The sequence below is a fragment of the Psammomys obesus genome, unplaced genomic scaffold (assembly GCF_907164565.1).
Source record: "Psammomys obesus unplaced genomic scaffold, mPsaObe1.curated_primary_1811, whole genome shotgun sequence".
NCBI lineage: Eukaryota > Metazoa > Chordata > Mammalia > Rodentia > Muridae > Psammomys > Psammomys obesus.
In genome coordinates, this window is record NW_026585644.1 from 38,392,883 (window position 1) to 38,409,757 (window position 16,875).

The 16,875-nt window shown below is 41.3% G+C and overlaps 1 protein-coding gene across 2 annotated transcripts in view; it reads left to right on the forward strand.

Annotated features, from left to right (window-relative positions):
* Ttc27 (tetratricopeptide repeat domain 27) overlaps positions 1 to 16,875 on the forward strand; it is a 123,808-nt gene that overhangs the window by 4,836 nt on the left and 102,097 nt on the right. For both annotated transcript variants that reach the window (XM_055618255.1, XM_055618264.1), the window contains exons 4-6: positions 507 to 647; positions 5,420 to 5,522; positions 14,088 to 14,252. In XM_055618255.1, coding sequence (XP_055474230.1) covers positions 507 to 647; positions 5,420 to 5,522; positions 14,088 to 14,252 — 409 coding nt within the window. The remainder of the gene's footprint in view (positions 1 to 506; positions 648 to 5,419; positions 5,523 to 14,087; positions 14,253 to 16,875) is intronic.

Here is a 16,875-nt window from a genome sequence, read left to right on the forward strand (position 1 = left end):
CTTCCTTCCTTCCTTCCTTCCTTCCTTCCTTCCTTCCTTCCTTCCTTCCTTCCTTCCTTCCTTCACAAAGGGTTTTACTATGTTGTTTAGTTGCCATCAACCTTTGACCTTAAGATCTAATCATAATTTTTTTTCCTTTGACAAGGCCTATGGAGGAGGCCCTGCACCTAACATACATACAGCTATTTATTGTTCTAGAGGTGGTGGGACCTGGGAGAGTGGAGCCGATAATGAGACGCTCTGTTATGCATTAGTCAACTTTTTTTAGCTCATTAGACAATTTATGCTTTGAGGGTTAAGAAGAGTCACCTGAGTAACATACAATCACAAGGGCAAACTGCACATAGCTGGTAGGCTTCATGTGGCAAAAACAATTACACTCCTATCATCTGTGTAATTAATGAAAGCTCTCATTTCTAAGCTGAATTAATTGAAATATTTGTATATTATTATGACATATAACTTAATATTTTCTTAAGTTGTGTAACCGTATACACCTTTTTCAGGTCAAAGGACTAGATGCTGCTATTACTGGTCTACTCATTCTAGATGGCGAATCAGTCTACAGCCTGACTTCAAAGCCCATACTGCTGTTACTAGCACGCATTATCCTGGTGACCATCAGACATAAGCTAACAGCTCTGCAGGTAAGGCAGTGGAAGGCTCTGTGAGCGTTCTACACGGGTCCTTTTTGTGCCTGTTAACAGCAGACTGATGCCTCCTGTGTCTCAGTATAGTTGGTTTTCTATATCCTCTTTGAGAATTTAAAAGTCTCACAAAAATTAGGAAAAATATTTTTTTTTCTTGTAAGGGTAATTTGTATAGGATGAAATTGTATTGAGCCTCTGTAATAGATTTTCTGTGTGTAAGGTGTATAAGTGTTCATTCTTTGACTCTTAAGTAAAGCTTTAGAAGCACCACTCATGTTCTGTTACAAATTTGAGCTAATGATAGATAGTATCAGTGAGAATTGAAGGGATCTGAATTACCAGCTTCTGTTTTTTTTTGTTTTTTTTTTTTTTTGCTTATGGGTTTTTGTGTTGAATGTAGTAGAGAATTTGTTGAGTATTTTTTTTGTGTGTGGTTTCTTCAGGTCTCATATGCAGCAGGGAGGAGAAACACTCACACAGAAAGCTGATAGGCCCTAGGACTGGCACACTGGCAGTCTCAGGTTTGGGTGGAGGCTGTCAGCTGTGGAGTGTGTACTCTTCATGGTGGCTGCCTAGCTCTACTGTAGGTACTTTGAGAGCAGCCACAATCTGTTAAGAGATGGGTTGAGTTGTGTCCCAATAAAGCTTTTTTTTTGTGGCTGGGCATGGTGGTACACACCTTCAATATCATCAGTCACGAGGCAGAGGCAGATCGATCCCTAGAGTTTGAGGCCTTTCTGGTCTACAGAGTGGGTTCCAGAATGCTAAGGCTATACAGAGAAACTGTCTTCAAAAACCAAAAACCAACAAAGAAATGACTGACTTTGATGTGTGTGGTTGTTTTGTCAGCACTCGTATCTCCACTGTGTGCATGACTAGTATGTTGGATCCTGGGATGGGAGTACACGTGCAAGTACAGAAAAGCAGGGTGGATTCTGATGGAGAAGCTGCAGCACCTTAAATGTTTAGTGTGTTTATTGTGTGCAGCTGAACAAAGAGTCAGGGTTATTGCATGCAGCTGAACAAAGAGACAGTTAATATTGGTGGGAATAGTCTCTGGACAGGAGCAGTCTTCAGGCTGTAAACGTGGCTGTGGGAGAAAGCTACCGTGGACTTTTTCTGTACGCAGTATCAATGTCTCCATATGGACCAGGGAAGGCCTTGCCATTTCCGTGAGCCTCATCTGGAGAAGGTTTGCCATTTCCCTGACCCTCACTTGGCCTTGCTATTTCCCTAAGCCTCAAATGGGGAAAGCCTTGCTACTTTCCATAGCTCTAAGATGTTAAGGTCCCTGACATGGCCATGGCCTTGTCAAGCAATACACATTTACTCAGGATTTCACATGCTCCGTATGTGAGTGTGCACCATGTGCATGCCTGGCACCTGCAGAGTGCAGAGGAATTTTAGTGCTACAACATGGCTTCTCTGGCAAGGGATCACATTCAAATGCCTAGGTCTGTGGCATCTAGCTGGAATATAGACACACCCTTAGTATACACCTTTAACCCTTTGTCTGGAATACACTACTATAATCCCTCTGGCCCTAATATGGATTTGGCATACCTTTAATCCCCCTGGCTGGAATACACACCTTTACTACACACCTTTGATTTCACACAATGACCTCTAGTTGAGGGGTAGACAAAGTGATGAATCAGGGAAAGATTTGACAGAATGAGTCAGAGATAGGATATGCCCAAAGAAAGAGAAGCTACTTAAGAGCAGTGCAGAGAGAGTGGAGAAGAGAAAATACAGTACAGGAATACTATAGAGTTTGGTGCAGCCACTACAGGACACTTCAGTAGTGTTTGGTACATTTCAGTTCGTGGAGTTCAGAAGCAATTTTTCCAAGCAGAGCAATTCAGTGAGAAGCTGAGAGAAGCCAATTTGAATCATTCAGCTTGGAGAGGAGTTGAGCCAGAATAGCTGAGCTGAACCAGCCAGCCAGAGTTCAGAAAGAACTAGAAAGGATGAATTTATTCAGCAGTATGTTTTGGAAACATTCTAGGCCTAGGTTAGCAGAGGCGGTTGGAAGCTGAAGCCTTCATTGTCCGGATTTGAAGATTAGGTTGTATGAAGGCTAGAAGCTTCCAGGCCTAGGCCTAGGGATAGTTAGAAACACTCTGGGCTCAGCTCAAGCCATGTATTCATAAAGCTTGGATATAGCTCTCAACTCATCCCCTCAGCTGAGGAAATAACATTTACAGCAGAGACCAGAAGGTTCTTAGATACCATATGGGTGTTAAAACCCAGGTCTCTGGAAGAGCAGCTAGTTCTCTTAATCTTGGAGCCATCTTTCCAACTCCCACCCCTTGTAGTGGCATGATGAATATTTACTGTAGCTCCTCTTTTTAATAAATTGATTTTGATTTTAATTATGTGTGTGTGTGTCTCTGTGTAGAGCATGAAGGTAAGTGCACATGCTGGAGGAAGCCAGAGGTCTTGAGTCCCTTTGGAACTGCGGTTGTATGTGATTGTGAACCACCTCATGGGTGCTGAGAACTAATCTTGAGCACTTTGCAAGAGCAGCAAACACTTTTAAGCAATCCACTATCCCTCCAGACACGGTATGATTCTCTCAATGATGCTATGAATACCATTTCTCTCCTGAGTGGTAAAGAGGCAGCACATACTTATGTAAGTTCATTTCAACCTTTGAAGTTGTTATTTCAACAATGAAACCCACGGCCTTGTGCCTACTAGGCAAGCTTTGCCAATAGGTTAGACGCCAGCCCCATTTTACAGTCATTTTTGAGTCAATCAGCTCCTTAAAGAAATGTATCCTGGTGTTTACTCTGATGTTTGTGGATTTGTATAAAAGACCCCCCCCCCCCCATCCCTGCCCTGTCTACTCAGTCTCAGGACTAGAATTAACAACATGGATGTGGTGAGTAGCCTCAGCCTTGAAGTCAGGGGGAGTACCAGGACAGCCAGGGCTACACAGAGAAACCCTGTCTGGAAAAACCAGAAGAGAAAAAGTCACTGCAGTAGGACTGCCAGTTTAGTTTTTCCGTTCTAAGGTATTAAAAGGCCTTTGTATTTCCCAGCAGGGCTGAAGGGAAAAGCTCTCAATCAGTTCTACACTCCTGCCTACTATGGTTAAATCACAGAACTGAATTTAGAGTTCAGTGCCTTAGGTCATATGTTTTCTTAACAGCACAGCCTTCTGACTGGAGGCAACTGAATTCCCTTGTCTAGAAAGGGAAAGAGTTAAGCAGCTGAGCTTGACTCATTCTTTGTCCTGACAGTAGATAAGGGGAGGTCTTGAAATACAGGCTGACTTCACTAGCCTCACTGACCTGAAAAGAGGAAAGTGAGGGAATGCCTCAGGGAATTCTGTTAAAAATGATTTGAAACTACCTTCCTCTTAAGATAATTCTACTTCCCCTCCAAGGACTGAAAAGCAGGATTAGTAATTAAAAAGGATTTCATTGCAAAGTTGGCAATTCCTTTGTGGCTTCCTTTATACTTGCTGTGTGTAGCTGATTGGAAGGGACCCTTCTCCCTTTCTGTGGTACTGGAATGTGCTAGGCAAGTGCTCTGCATTCCTCTAGCACTCTCACTAAGTTTCCCAAGAAAGTCTTGAACTTTGATCCTTCTGTTTCAGTCTCCCAAGAGTTGAGACTTATTACACCAGGTCTGTGAGAAAGGCACTCCTTAATCAGATGAGATATTAAATTCAAGTAAAAAATGTTTTTGATAACTAAGCATGATCTATTAGTATTGTTACTAAAAGGGAAAATTAGTTTCTTACACATTCATGTAATATAATTCAGGCTAACAGTTTTGTGATTTTCTTATTTCTGTCTCCTGAGTGCTGAGCTTGAGGGTATAAGCCATTGTGTCTGCCTAACTTTACTTTAGATGACTCAGTGTATACTCATTATTCATATTTTAATAACCCCTTTAAAATATGTATTATGACTTGCACATGTATATAGACATGTACAAGTATATGGCATATTTGTATGTCTGTATACATATACTCATGTATGTAGATATGAGTATCTGCAGAAGAATGTGAGGAAGGTGGGGTTGGGGTAGAGAACAGAGACTGTGTGTGTTAGTATGGGGTGTGCCCAGTGCATCTAGGTTTTTTTTTTTTTTTGTGTGTGTGTGTGTGTGTGTGTATGGAGTGCCTGTGTGAATTCATGCAGTCCAAAGGAGAATGTCTCATGTCTTTTTGTACTGCCGTCTGCCTTGCTCCTTGCTCCCTCGAGAGGGGCTCTCTGAATCCGAAGCTCCCTGTCTCTGCTAGGCTCTCTGGCCAGTGAGCTCCTGACATCCTCCTCTCTCTGATCCCTGCTTCTGAATCATAATCACGTGTGGCTTTTTTATGTGAGTGATGGTTTGAGCTCTCAGGTCCTTATGTCTGTGCGACAACTGCTCTTGCTTGCTGAACCTTCTCTCTGGCCCTTTTTGTCTTTTTTTTAATAAAGAGATATTGGTAAAGCAAGAGCAAGTATGAATGAGTTAAAGAAGAGGCTGTTGTGTGCTCAGTAGGCACCTTAGTTCAGTTGTTGGTACTTGGGTTTGGAAGGGAATGGAGCACCGTGGCAAGTAGGATGCTCCCTTTAAAGGAGATGCTAAGTCTGAAGCAGCTTCAGAAGACATGCAGCAGGGCTAGTTACTGTTGGGAGCATGGCGTGCAGGGCTAAGCTTACCTGGAATAAGGTTTATGGGTGTAAAGATATTCCAGAAATTAGTCTCAGTGTAAAGTTTTCCCCTAAGGACCCCTTAATTTCAGCTCACATGGTGCTTTTTTCTAGAGCTTGCCGTGGTGGACTTTGAGATGTGTGAATATTCACCAACAGCTGCTTGAGGAGCGCTCGCCTCAACTTTTTGCTCTTGCTGGAAATTGTATTGATCAAGGTATGTAGCAGATTTAAAATTATTTATTATTATTGTACATGTGTACAGATAAACGTATGCATGTGGTGTGTGTATGGACGTCAGAGGACAGCTTTGGAATAGATACACACTTTTTTTTTTTGAGATAGGTTTTCTTTGTATAACTCCCTCTGTAGACCAGGCTGGCCTTGAACTCACCAAGACCCACCTGCTTTTGCCTCTCAAGTGCTGGGATTGAAGGCATGTGTCGTTCCCTCACCAGTGACCTTGTCTTTTATTTTTTAAAAAGGGAAGATCAGTTTTATTTTTTAATTATCTGCTTAGAAAGACGAGGTAGTCTATGTAGGTCACTGTGTCTACTCTATCTCTCTCTTGCTCTCGCTCTCTCTCTCTCTCTCTAGAAGGAGTCTCATCATATAAACCAGATTGGTTTCAGAGATCTGCCGACTTCGGCTTCCTGAGTACTGGAATTAAAGGGCATGTGTGCTACCATGCCCCGGTAGGATACTATTATTTTCATCACAAATTACATAAAAGTATTTTAATATTTTCTTTTGTCTTTTATTTTAAAATTTTATTGGAAACAAACTTTAGTTACTATTATAATTTTTAAGAGGGCTAACTAGAGCTGGAGTAAATTAAGATAAAGTATACATGGGTTAGGAAATTACTGTTTCCTATGAAGAACTAGAGGAAAAGCTCAGTTTTAAAAACATTTGATAGGGGCTGGAGAGATGGCTCAGAGGTTAAGAGCACTGTCTGCTCTTCCAAAGGTCCTGAGTTCAATTCCCGGCAACCACATGGTGGCTCACAAACCATTTGTAATGTAAACTAATTCCATCTTCTGGCAGGTGTAAATGTAGATTAGAACGCTTATATACATAAAATAAATAAATCTTAAAAAAATAAATAAAAACATTTGATAGAACATACATTTTATTGAGGATGACAGCAGAAGACAGTTTTGCATTTGTCTTATTGTTCTAGTAGTTTATAACATTAAATAGAAATTCTCCTAAACATGAACTAGAAATTTCCCAGAGCCACAAAGCAGACATTTTTGCCAGTGCTTCCTGCTGCCCCTGTATGTCCTCTCACGTTTCCTGGGGAGGCCTGTGAGGAGAGGGCTTTAGGCACCTTTGCACTTGCTTCCAGGCTCCCTTTGCTTGTAGAATGGCTTTTCTTGCACGAATTGCCCAGGAGGGCTGGAGAGGTGCTCGGTGTCTTCCAGAGGAGCTGACATCAGTTTCTAGTGTGCAGTGGCAGCTCACGTGAAGTCTGATATTCTCTTCTGGTCTACACACCTGCTCTGATGTGCACGCATGTGTGTGTGATTAAAATGAAAAATAAAACCTTAAGGAAAAAATTAGCCAGGCTTGGTATTCCACGCCTGTAATCCCAGCACTCAGGGCTGCAGAGGCAGGCAGGTCTCTGTGAGCTCAAGACTAGCCTACAAAGTGAGTCTACAAAGTGAGTCCAGGACAGCTCAGGGCTACACAGAGAAATCTGTCTCAGAAAAAAAAAAACAAAAACCAAAAACCCAAACCAAACCTAAACAAAATCCTAAAAAAAAAAAAAAAAATTACCAAACAAACAAAAGCAAAAGCAAACCTTGATATGAAGGAGTATTTGAATACAAATGAACTTGAGATTAATGATGAATTTTTGATTTACAAAGCTGGGGTTTGGCTTTGACTGTGCCTGGCTCCAGGGCCTATCCCGAGTATGGTGCAGATGTGTATGGATGTGTGTAGTAGGGAGCCAGGGAATAGTTGCCCTAGTTTTGGTGGCAGTGCAGTGATCCGTGTGTGAGGGAGGTAGCATACTGTGAAGGCATGTATCATAACTGCAGGAGTCTCCTGGATTGTTTTTGGAGTCTGTCACCTTCAAGGGTTTATCTATATGTTAGTAAGATAGGCTAGCATATAGTGGGAAAGATTGTAGTATATATAGTAATTTTGATGACTAGGTGATTGGTTAAAACCAATTTCCCAATTTTTGTTTTATTCTAGGACAGAAATATGTAAGCATATGCTAATTTAGATAAAATGGACATCTATACATGATTTAAAAGGAAAGTAAGGAAATGTATTTAGTCAATATAAAAATTGATTTTTCATGTGTTTGTACCAACTCTTTATCTTTTTTGAGGATTTTAGGTAATGTCAGCATGTGGAACAAGTGAGAAAAAAAAAACCCACAAGAGCCTAAGTATTGTATATATGTTGACAGTTATTCTGCCCTGGGAACTTATACCTGACTTGAGATAGCAGATTAATATAGTTATATGGACCTGTAGTACCAGCGATTTGTGAATTGAGGCAAGATAATCTCTTGAGCTCAAAGTTCTATCCTAACTTGGACAACACAGTGAGATCTTGTCTCAAAACAAAATAGTAAAACCTAAACCAATTAATTGGCTTTCTGTACAGTACTACATATTTGAATGTATCCAATTTATTTTTAAAGTTTTGTTATGCTTTTATGTGTGGGAGTTTTGCCTACATGTATTTGTGTGTACCACATGTGTGAGGTGTCCTTAGAGGCAGAAGAGGGCATCGGATCCCCTGGAACTGGAGTTAGATGATTGTGAGCTCCCATGTGGGTGCTGAGAATTGAACATGGGTCATTTGGAAGAGCAGCCAGTGCTCTTAACCATTGAGCCATCTCTCTTCTCCTGACAAAAATATATGTATAATATGTAAATCATGTATATACTTTAGTTTTTTGAGATGGGGTTTCTCTGTATGTATCCTTGGCTGTCCTGGACTTTTTGTAGACCAGGCTGGCCTTGAACTCACAGAGATCCAGAGATCTGCCTGCCTCTATCTCCTTGAGTGCTGGGATTAAAGGCGTTGTGCTACCATGCCCAGCTGACAATAATAGTTTTTAGGAAACAAAACTGAAAAAGTTACCTTTAAATTCCTGGCTTACTTGTTTCTACTGTAGTGGTGTCTTAAATAAAGTAGTGCCTTTGAGTAACAGGAATGACAGCGGCAGTTGCCTACTTGTTTAGCAGATTTGGGGGAGAAGCTGTAGTCTTGATCTGGGAATAACTGTTTTCCGTCTCCTGAAAGGTTTCTTTCTGAGCTGGTGGAATCATTATAGTTCTGAGAAAATGGATCATACATTAATGCTGTCTATGTGGCCTTCAAGTCTTCCCACTAGTGTTGCTTAGGTGTGACATTCTCTACAGAACAGAGGATGAGATGGAGCTTGGAAGAAATGAGGACATAGTACCTATTTAGCAGGCAGTGTGCTGTCTATTTTTAGCAAGTAAAAACTATGTGAATTTGGTCTTTCTCAGTTTATGCCCTCATATGTTTTTGAAATGAAGTGAGGTTACTCTGTAAAAGAAGGGTGCAAAGGAACAGCCTGTTGTAAAGGCTGAAGCAGGGTAAAAATTTGAAAGCCAGTGATGCACTGAATGTCATTAACGGCTATGGGGAGCAAAAGTGGTTTTTCTGGAGGACAAGGGAATCATTTAGAAGGGAATGCTATGGAAACCCATTCTACTATTCAATTTTATAAAACGTCAGTTGCATTATACTCCAAACTGTTGTATAATTTCTTACACTTCATCATGCTTTTGTGGAAAATTGGTTATTGAAAAAAAAAAAAAGCCAGATGTTGTTACTAGGATTTTTTTTTTTAAGGCAAACCTAATTTGATGTAATTTTAATAAAGTTACAATTATTTCCCTTCCATATTGTCCGGTATTATATACACCTGTATTTATTGCTACATTTTTGTTTGTTTGCTTGTTTGTTTGTCTTTCGAGACAGGGTTTCTCTGTGTAGCCTTGGCTGTTCTTGACTGGATCCTCCTGACTCTGCCTCCCTGAGTGTGGGATAAAGGCATGTGTTACAACACCCGGCTTTATTGCTACATCTTTACCATGTCTTGGTGACTAATCTTTGAAAGGAATATCTGTTCTTCATTATTAAAAGAAGAAGAAGAAAAAAATACCGAAAACCCAGTATCCTTTACATGGTTGCTTCATATGGTATACTTCAGAGGAATTCTTTTTCTAGAAGTTAAAATTTAGTTCAAAAGCAGAAATGGTTAACTGAGAAATCTGAAACCAGGTGACTCATTTCCCCGAGAGGCCTGTGGTGTTTCTGCAGTGAATTCAAGCACATCGTTTATTTTGTCCTGCAACCAAGAATTTTTATGTTGCTCTTTTAGGCCAATCAACATTTTTCACTTTATCTAGTCACAAATTGGTGGCTTGACATAATTAGACATTTTAGCTATGTTTAAATTCTGTAATATTTCATAAATAATTTTATTTGAAAAATTATTTTGTTCTGGGATCTGACCCAAATGTTGACCAGTTAGTTACAACTGAGATACTGTTCACTGTCCAGATCAGGATATTATATTTGAAATATTGCCCTTGAAGGATCATGAAAAGTTTTCAGGAATTTTTCCAGCCTGTGAGACATAGCAAAGGGTTTTATGAACAGCTGAGAGCTTCTTACTCATGTTCAGGAATGTTCCATCAGTGAAATGCAGTGAAAGAGAGCCTATTGCAGCGTCAGCATCACTTCCCGGGGCCTGTCGCATTTATGGAAGGAGGAAGGTTAGAATGGGGAAGAATATGTACCTCAGCACAACATGAGGCAGTCTTCAGATGTTGTACCAAATGGAACCAGAGTTCTGTGGAGACCATGTATGGGCCCACAGAGTTTATTGTTGGATTAGATACTGAAAAGGCATTACATGTGGTATGTGTGGGATATTGCAATTTGAAGATGAACTCAGGAAGTCAGTGTCTAAGAAGAAACAGGTGAAAGTATTTTGTGAGGGAGTTCTGGAGTTTCTTTTCCCAGCAGCTGTGTGACCCTGGAGTTTGGTTGTTTGCACAGCCAAAGACTGATATATTCAGTGATTGATTTTTTTTGATATTTTAGAATGGGTATTATTGAATATACCATTTAACACAGCATTAACAAATTTCATGGGAAGAGATTTGGGGTTTAACTTATGTTTTAAATGTACAGGTTGACATTTTGTCAAATTTTGCTGCCAAGTGGTCAGGTCCTTCCTCCCCCCCCCCAAATAAGTTGCAAAACCCACTTGTTTTCAGAGCTTTTAAAACTGTTAAGCTAGACATTTTAGAATTATGGCAGAATGAGGTGAAGATTGTCTAGGGCTTGAGGTGTAGCTTAGTTGGACAGTGCTTGCCCAATATACATCTAAGCCCAGCTTCTCATAAACCTGACATGATGGCACATGCCTGAAATCCCAGCACTTGAGAGGTGAGGAGTGAAGATTAGGAGTTGAAGGAGTTCAAGATGATTCTTAATTTCATAGAGAGTTTGAGTCCAGCCTGAAGTACAGAAGATTATTTCATTTCTTTTTTAAAGGAGTATTAGTGTGTGGATGAAGGAATAGACCTGATAGGTAGCTGGGTGCCTTTACCATTGATACAGAGACAGGTACCTTTGTGCTGTAATGGCGCCGTGACCTGAGAGTATCAGTGGAAAGTTAATTGTGGCTAGAGCAGAAGGAGGCCTGGTGGGAAGAGGAGGCCCAGAACTGTGCAGGACAGGTTGGGGTGGCTTGGGGATTTGTCTTTATAGAAGTTGTATAATATTTGACTTTAAATCACACTTTGATTAGTTTTTGTAGGTTCTCAATGAAGTAGACTCTAGTTGACCTTTGCTTACGTCATCAGTTGTTGTGTGGGTCCTTATTTTGTAGTTCAGGGATATTTCTTTTATCTTCTAATCTTTTTTTTTTTTTAAAACATTTACTTATTCATTATGTATATATATGTATGTGCATGTCATGTTATATATGTGGAGAGCAGAGGACAACTTGTGAGTATGTATGTTTTTTTTTTTGCATGTGCATGTGAATGTAGTGTGTGTAGGTCTGTATCTTCGTATGTGCATGCACATGGAGATCTGGGTGCTTTCCTTTGGGTCTCTCAGGTGCACCCAGAGATTCATTTGGCATCTAGCCGGCTTGTTCCATCCTAGCTCCGCTTCCCACATACTAGGATTACAGGTGGATCTGGATGTGGCTTGGGTCCTGGAACTCTGGCTAGGGGTGGCGGGCTAAGCAGCAATGAAAAAACAGACACACAGACCCATACAGTAAAAGTGGTGATCCAGTGCAAGTTTTCTAGCTCAGTAGCCCAGATCCCATCCTCTGTTAGGTACAGGACATGGGGAGGGGTAGACCAGTCTTTGTAGGAGGTCTCTGTAGGTGAGCAGTCTCAGGCTGTGACTAGCAATGAGGAAGAAGTTGTCAGTCTTTGCACACACTGATTCTCTGCCTCCCACTGAGAGCTTTGCTACCCAGCCTGAGTGTGGCCCATATGGGTAACTGCTTTGCCAGTTGTCCCATGGGCCCAAGGCTTCCACTGGACCTGACTATATCCATGCCAACAATACACATCGTCTCAGGACTTCAGCCAGCGCCTCCTCCACCTACGCTAGCTCAGTATTTTCTGCGATTGCTATGGATCTGAGCTCCAGTCCTCCTTGGCTCATGTCTGGTTCTTTTCTGCCATTTGTTTGTTTTCTAGCTTTTTATTTCTTTTGTTTCTTGACTTTTCAGGTATGTGGTAATGTCTGTCATTTACTAATTTTACTAGCGTCATAGAAGGTTGTATTTCTGACAGTAATGGCTAAACACTCAGGAATGATGGGCAGAACAAAGGAGAAGAAAGTTGAGAGGCCTCCATTAAGAGCAATCAGGATGATGAGGCCCCGCCATAGAGGAATGTGGATGAGATGTCCCAAGGTGCTTTGGAAGTGAGAGCTTGGTGTTTGGACGCCCTTGTGCCTCCTGAGGCCAGGCAGAACATCTTGACTTACTCCGTGTCCCACTCCAGAGACTCTCTCAGAAGGGCCAGCACTAAGAAAACACCTTCTTGGTTTTTCAGACCCACTTTAATCTCAGCTCACAGCAAGACAAAGGGGGATCTTGTTTCTTAGCTTTAAAGACTGACAGACGGATCTCTAGGTGATAGAAGTAGCCTGGGCCTGTCACAGCCTCTGCACCTGTCCTCCCACCAATGCCTGTTCCTCTTTCCTCCTACAGGCTTAGGAGAAGCTTGGATGCCATTCCTGGCTTGCTACTAACAGCTGAGGTGATCAGTCTGAGCTGTGTTTTGTCTTTCTTTGTGGTGCTTTAAGTGACCTTAGGGTCTCACTGCTAGGCAGACAGCCTACTATGGCGCTGTTTTCTGCCCTGATTAGTGTTGTAAAGATTTAAGTGGAGATAGCACCCTCCTCAGAGGCAGCGTTGTGAGAACTTAGGCACTCACTGAAAGTACCCAGTGCTAAGCAGAGTAGCTGTTCAGTGAATATAACTATTTTCTCAGGTTGGATGTTGGAATATCATCACCAGTGTTAGGACATTGAAGTACACCTCCTGCCCTTTCATTTGACATTTATTCTTATAGACTGCTTTGTGGAATGCTGATGAAGCCGTTACTGGAAATAGTTTAAAGAATAGCTGTCAGGGTTGTTGTAGTAGACAATTCTGTTTCGGGGAACCGGTTGGATGGACATCCTGTTATGTGAGGAGCCCTGAACCCTGGTGTGTTCTAAACAGCACTATGCTGTTTAGCTTACATGATTAATTTCTTTGTAAGCAACAATGTGTTTATTGGGATGGTTCCCACTGATCTTGATTCCTCCTGAAGGGCATCCTCTGTCCGCCTTGCTTTTCCACCTGTAGGCTGAACAGTGGAGCAACACCCAATACCACCGTTTGTGCATGGCTAGGGACTGGGGTGACTTTACAGCATGTCAGGCATTTCACACCCATAAAGTAGGAATTAGGGCTCTGCACCAGGCACTTTTTCTTATGTTTCCTCTGCTCTGCTGGAGGGGGATCAAGGAGATCCTTTGTGAGAGGCATGTTTTCGTAGGGAGGTCGTCACTGCTGGAAAGGGCCTGTATAATTAATTTTGATAACCATTTATCTCAGATATTTTATTGCTAAGTTGTTATCCTCTCGTTTTATTTATTTTAAAGTGAAAAATACACTAAACCGTGTGTGTGTGTATGTGTGCGTGTGTGCAGTGCTATGCCCAGTGAATCATCTCACTAGGCCCGTATTTTACCTTAAGTAGTTAGAGAAATAAATTAGAGTCTGACTGCTAAGCCACTGTTCCCTTCCTATTTGATATTCATTTACACACACATGCATTCTTCAGGGAAAACTTCTGTGAGTTCTTGAAGTGAACTCAGCTAATCTCCCTTTCTTCAGATTGTCCCTAGTGTTCAATTTACAGATTGATTTGGTACTTTGTGTCAACCTGCCGTGTTCCCATATCTCTGCCCATGTTTGTATTAGGTGGCTGAGACAGGCACTGAGAAAGGGTCAGTGGTATGAGTGGCATCTCCTCAGACTTACTGTGTCTTAGGAAGAAGAAAGCAATGGATCTGAAGTGTTCGCTGTGTATTTCGATCATATAGATGCTCAGAGAATGCTAGTTGTCAACTGCTGTTATGTTTCAGTTCCTTTCTGTGCTTAAAGTTCTGAAGTGTATACTTTAATATATTGGGACTCAACATTTCACTGATCTTAATTTTTAATGTTTCATCCTTTGTCTTACAGTGATGAAACTAGAGAATTTATTTGAAGGTGATTCAGGTCGACTTTTGGCTATTCGATTCCATCTGGAATGCGCACATGTATTTCTATATTATTATGAATATAAAGAAGCAAAAGACCGGTTCAGTACTGCTAAAGACATCAGCAAGTTACGGATTGACCTGACAGGTAAGGCTTTACTTCTCATGGTTCTTGACTTATTTTACAATAAAGCTAGTATGTCTGTTGGCAGTTTGTATTGTATTTTGGCATTTGATTTTTTTTTTTTTTTTGTCCTTTTGATTATAAGCCATATCCTTTCTCGGCTGAGCTATCTCACCAGCTCTTTTTTGATCTTTTAAAATGTAGAGCTAGACTGACCATGGATAAAAAACAAACTTGTTAGGGTGCATTTATAATCTTCCGTTTTCCAGATTTTCTTTATGTAGCCCAGGCTGGCCTGGAACTCGTGATAGTCTCGTTCTAACCTCCTTAGTGTTGGATACCCTACCATACTTGGTCTAGTATTTAATTTTTTAGAACCTACCTAGTTTTTATTTCACAATACATTTTAAAGATTTTATTTAAAAGTTCATATTTTAAAACAAATTTGGAATTATCTGCTGTCTTTTTTTCAGAGTCCATTTCTGGTTCTAAACTAGTTCAATATTTGGTAGTTTTAGCAACCAGGCAGAACATAAATGCACCTTGGACCATTTGGTTCTGGTATCAACCTTCCAAGACCTCTGCTGACTCCCCAGTTTAGTCTTGCTCCTGTGCATTGGCCATTCTTGTAAATGCTGTAAATGCCTTCTGTTGTTTCCATTCTTTGTTGCATTCCATATTGTAAACCTTAGGAACTTTTCTTAGGTTTATCTTCAGTTCTTGATAATACTGACTGAGCCTTGCATGGTGTTTCATGCCTTTTACCTCAGCACTGGGAGGCAGAGGCAGGCGGATCTCTGAGTTCAAGGCTTACGTAGCAAGTTCCAGGACAGCAGGGGCTATACAGAAAAACCCTACCTTGAAAAACAGAGATACAGAGAGAGAATAGCATGTGAAATATAATAGGCACTCAGTATTGCAGGGAACAAGTGAAGTTCTGAGTAAATGTTCATTGTTTGACAAGGGCACGGCCATGTCAGAGACCAATGCCTTGGTTCCATGCGAGTGGTAAAGTCTTCTCTTCCCTGGGTGAGGCTCAGAGGGATGGCAGAGCCTTCCTTGGGTTCTAATGTGACTGTTGACAATGTGTGCAGAAAAGGTTCACTTTTTCCACCCAGGTGTTTACAGCTTGTAGACTGCTCTCCCTCAGAGCTGGTGCCTACCCACATTAGCTAAGCCTGCCTCCTGTTTACCGGCCTATAGTGCTGCCTCCTTGTTCAGCTGTGTATAAGAACCCTGCTTCCATAGTTTATTTGTATATAATAACCCCGCCTCCTTGTTCAGCTGTATATAATAAAGAGGCTGAGCTTCTGGTGTGCTATGGCTTCTGCATCCTACAGCCCACACCATCTGATCCCAGCTTTTCTGCTCATGTGTCCACATGCCTGTTACTTTCTTTATCCCTCCTCCTCTCCCTAGTTAGGTCGCTCTCTGAAGCTGTGCAGGACATGCACCATATGTGTATGTTGAAAGAGTGAATGATTTACAGAATTTCTTCTAAATCCTCTGTTGTCTCTTCTGAGTGCCAAACAAGAAACACTGCTTTGTACTGTATGCTGCTCTATTTCTAGACTATCTGGTGTAGTTGGCCTTAGGTTTGAATGAACTAAGGAGAGCCAGGCATCACCAGCTCACGGGTTCAGGCTAAGCATCCCAGGACGTGACACCTGCCTGTGTATTCTTTGACTGAAATAATTGTCCCATGCTGGGCCAAGATCAGTTTGTAGGTCTGTTCTTGGCCTCATTGTTCTGTGTTTCTTTTGGGTCAATGTTAATCAGTAAAATTCTTTAGCTGTATCATGAGTCAAATATGACTTTATGGGACCTTAGCCACCGTTTAGTACAGTGTTAGTGTGGGAACAGTTATTTAATATCATAGTTTTTGGAATGATGCCATGAATAACTTGGAGTCTTATCTGTATTTGAAAATATAGTTTGTTTTTTTTTTTTGAAAATATAGTTATATGTGAGGTTCATTTCAGAGATTTTTTTCAAATATTTTTTTTGTAGGAAACTTTTGGGGGATTATTTAAGCATTAATGACATAGTGCTTTGTATATTCAGCTTTAACTGGTGGTATGTTTTTTAAAATCTTTTTAAAAATTTTATTTATTTTTTTTATAAATTATAGTTTATTCACTTTGTATCCCAGCTGTAGCCCCATCCCTCATCCTATCCTAATCCCACCCTCCTCATCTCCTTCCATGCCCCTCCCCGAGTCCACTGGTGGGGAGGTCCTCCTCCCCTTCCATCTGACCCTAGCCTATCAGGTCTTATCAGGACTGGCTTCATTGTCTTCCTCTGTGGCGTGGTAAGGCTCCTCCCTCATGGGGGGGGGTGATCAAAGAGCCAGCCACTGAGTTCTTATCAGAGACCTTTACTAGGTTCCCCTTACTAGGGAACCCACTTGGACATTGAGCTGCCTTGGGCTACATTTGTGCAGGGATTCTAGGTTATCTCCATGCATGGTCCTTGGTTGGAGTATCAGTCTCAGAAAAGACCCCTGTGTCCAGATTTTTTTATTCTGTTGCTCTCCTTGTGGAGCTCCTGTCCCTTCCAGGTCTTTCTATGTCTTCCTTCTTTCATAAGATTCCCTGCACTCTGCCCAAAGTTTGGCTGTGAGTCTTAGCATCTGCTTTGATACCTT